Genomic DNA, 1414 nt, shown 5'->3' on the forward strand with positions numbered 1-1414 from the left:
ATTCCAAAGTGTCCTTTCCTTGCATATATGCTGTTACATTACTGTTTTACGTAAAATTGTACTCAACAATACGTTTGTCCTTTTTTTACATACAAACAAGTAGCACGTTAGGGGCAAGGGTTGTCCCGTGAAATTATCGCTTAACGACATGCATATTTGTTTTAAAATAATTATTCCAAAGAATGAATTTAGGTATTTCGCTGTATATTGTATGTAAAAGTACGTTTGAAATATCTAGTGTTTTTCCTAACTTCCTTCTAGGCTCATGAATCTACTAATAATATTAAACTATTTCGTCTTTAAACTATTTCTCATATTGAAAAAAAAATGTTAACATTTTTTGGGAAAAATGTATACCCCTTATCAATATTTATACCCAATGTCTTTTTACCAGGAACATTAATTTAACACTCGCATGATATCATATACAACGTGGAAGCGTATTATTTCCGCTTCCACTTGTGCCTTCTCCGTTTCCAACTCCTTTCGTGTTGCCAGCGTCAAACATGGACAGCCGTTCTATCTCGAAGAAAAGAAAGGTTTGTTATATTTTCATAAGTTATGTCTAATGATTTGTGAAGATATGAGGTCCGCTATGAATATTAAAATTATGTAAGAAATATTTTATCCAAAAGCAAACATAAGTGACGTATGAACTGAATACTTTCGCGGTGTTTTCATTCGATACACGTGACCTACACCTTATGTCTCAAACATTTTTAATATTCCATGGACATTGAAATAATTTATGTGCATTATCATATTAAACGAAATATATTAGTCAAAGGTCTACTTTACGTTCGGTTAAATTATGTATATATCAATAGACGCGTACTCACGTGTTAATTTGCAATCTTTTAGAATCGTATATATCAAATGTAATTATTTATCCAATACCTCTGTTTCATAGTTTGTCGGAGACGGAGTCTTCAAAGCGGAATTAAACGAGTTTTTAACTCGTGAACTTTCGGAAGATGGGTATTCAGGGGTAGAGGTACGTGTTACTCCTCACCGTACAGAAATTATATTACTGGCAACGCATACGCAGAGCGTTCTCGGAGAAAAGGGTCGGAGAATCAGAGAATTAACATCTGTGGTTCAAAAGCGATTTAACTTCAAAGAAGCACAGAACATCGAGTTGTATGCTGAGAAAGTTGCAACTCGAGGTCTTTGTGCTATCGCGCAAGCAGAATCTCTGCGTTTCAAGTTAATTGGAGGTTTAGCTGTACGAAGGTTAGTTTAAACATTTATATAATTTATGTAAACTTCTTGTACATAAATTATACTATTTCTATACAATTACAGAGCATGCTATGGAGTTCTGCGCTTTATTATGGAATCAGGCGCAAAGGGTTGCGAAGTGGTTGTTAGTGGCAAACTGCGTGGACAGAGAGCAAAGTCCATGAAATTCGTT

At 34.7% G+C, this 1414-nt stretch overlaps 2 protein-coding genes across 2 annotated transcripts in view; both read left to right on the forward strand.

Annotated features, from left to right (window-relative positions):
- The window catches only part of LOC122573644 (band 7 protein AGAP004871-like), a 34891-nt gene that overhangs the window by 24582 nt on the left and 8895 nt on the right, over window positions 1–1414 (forward strand). The window lies entirely within an intron of this gene.
- LOC122577644 (40S ribosomal protein S3-like) overlaps window positions 386–1414 on the forward strand; it is a 3025-nt gene continuing 1996 nt past the window's right edge. Inside the window, exons 1-3 of the mRNA XM_043749076.1 lie at window positions 386–539; window positions 911–1233; window positions 1306–1411. Of these exons, the coding sequence (XP_043605011.1) occupies window positions 507–539; window positions 911–1233; window positions 1306–1411 (462 nt within the window). The 5' untranslated portion in view covers window positions 386–506. The remainder of the gene's footprint in view (window positions 540–910; window positions 1234–1305; window positions 1412–1414) is intronic.

This window comes from Bombus pyrosoma, linkage group LG2 (genome assembly GCF_014825855.1).
Source record: "Bombus pyrosoma isolate SC7728 linkage group LG2, ASM1482585v1, whole genome shotgun sequence".
Taxonomy (NCBI): domain Eukaryota; kingdom Metazoa; phylum Arthropoda; class Insecta; order Hymenoptera; family Apidae; genus Bombus; species Bombus pyrosoma.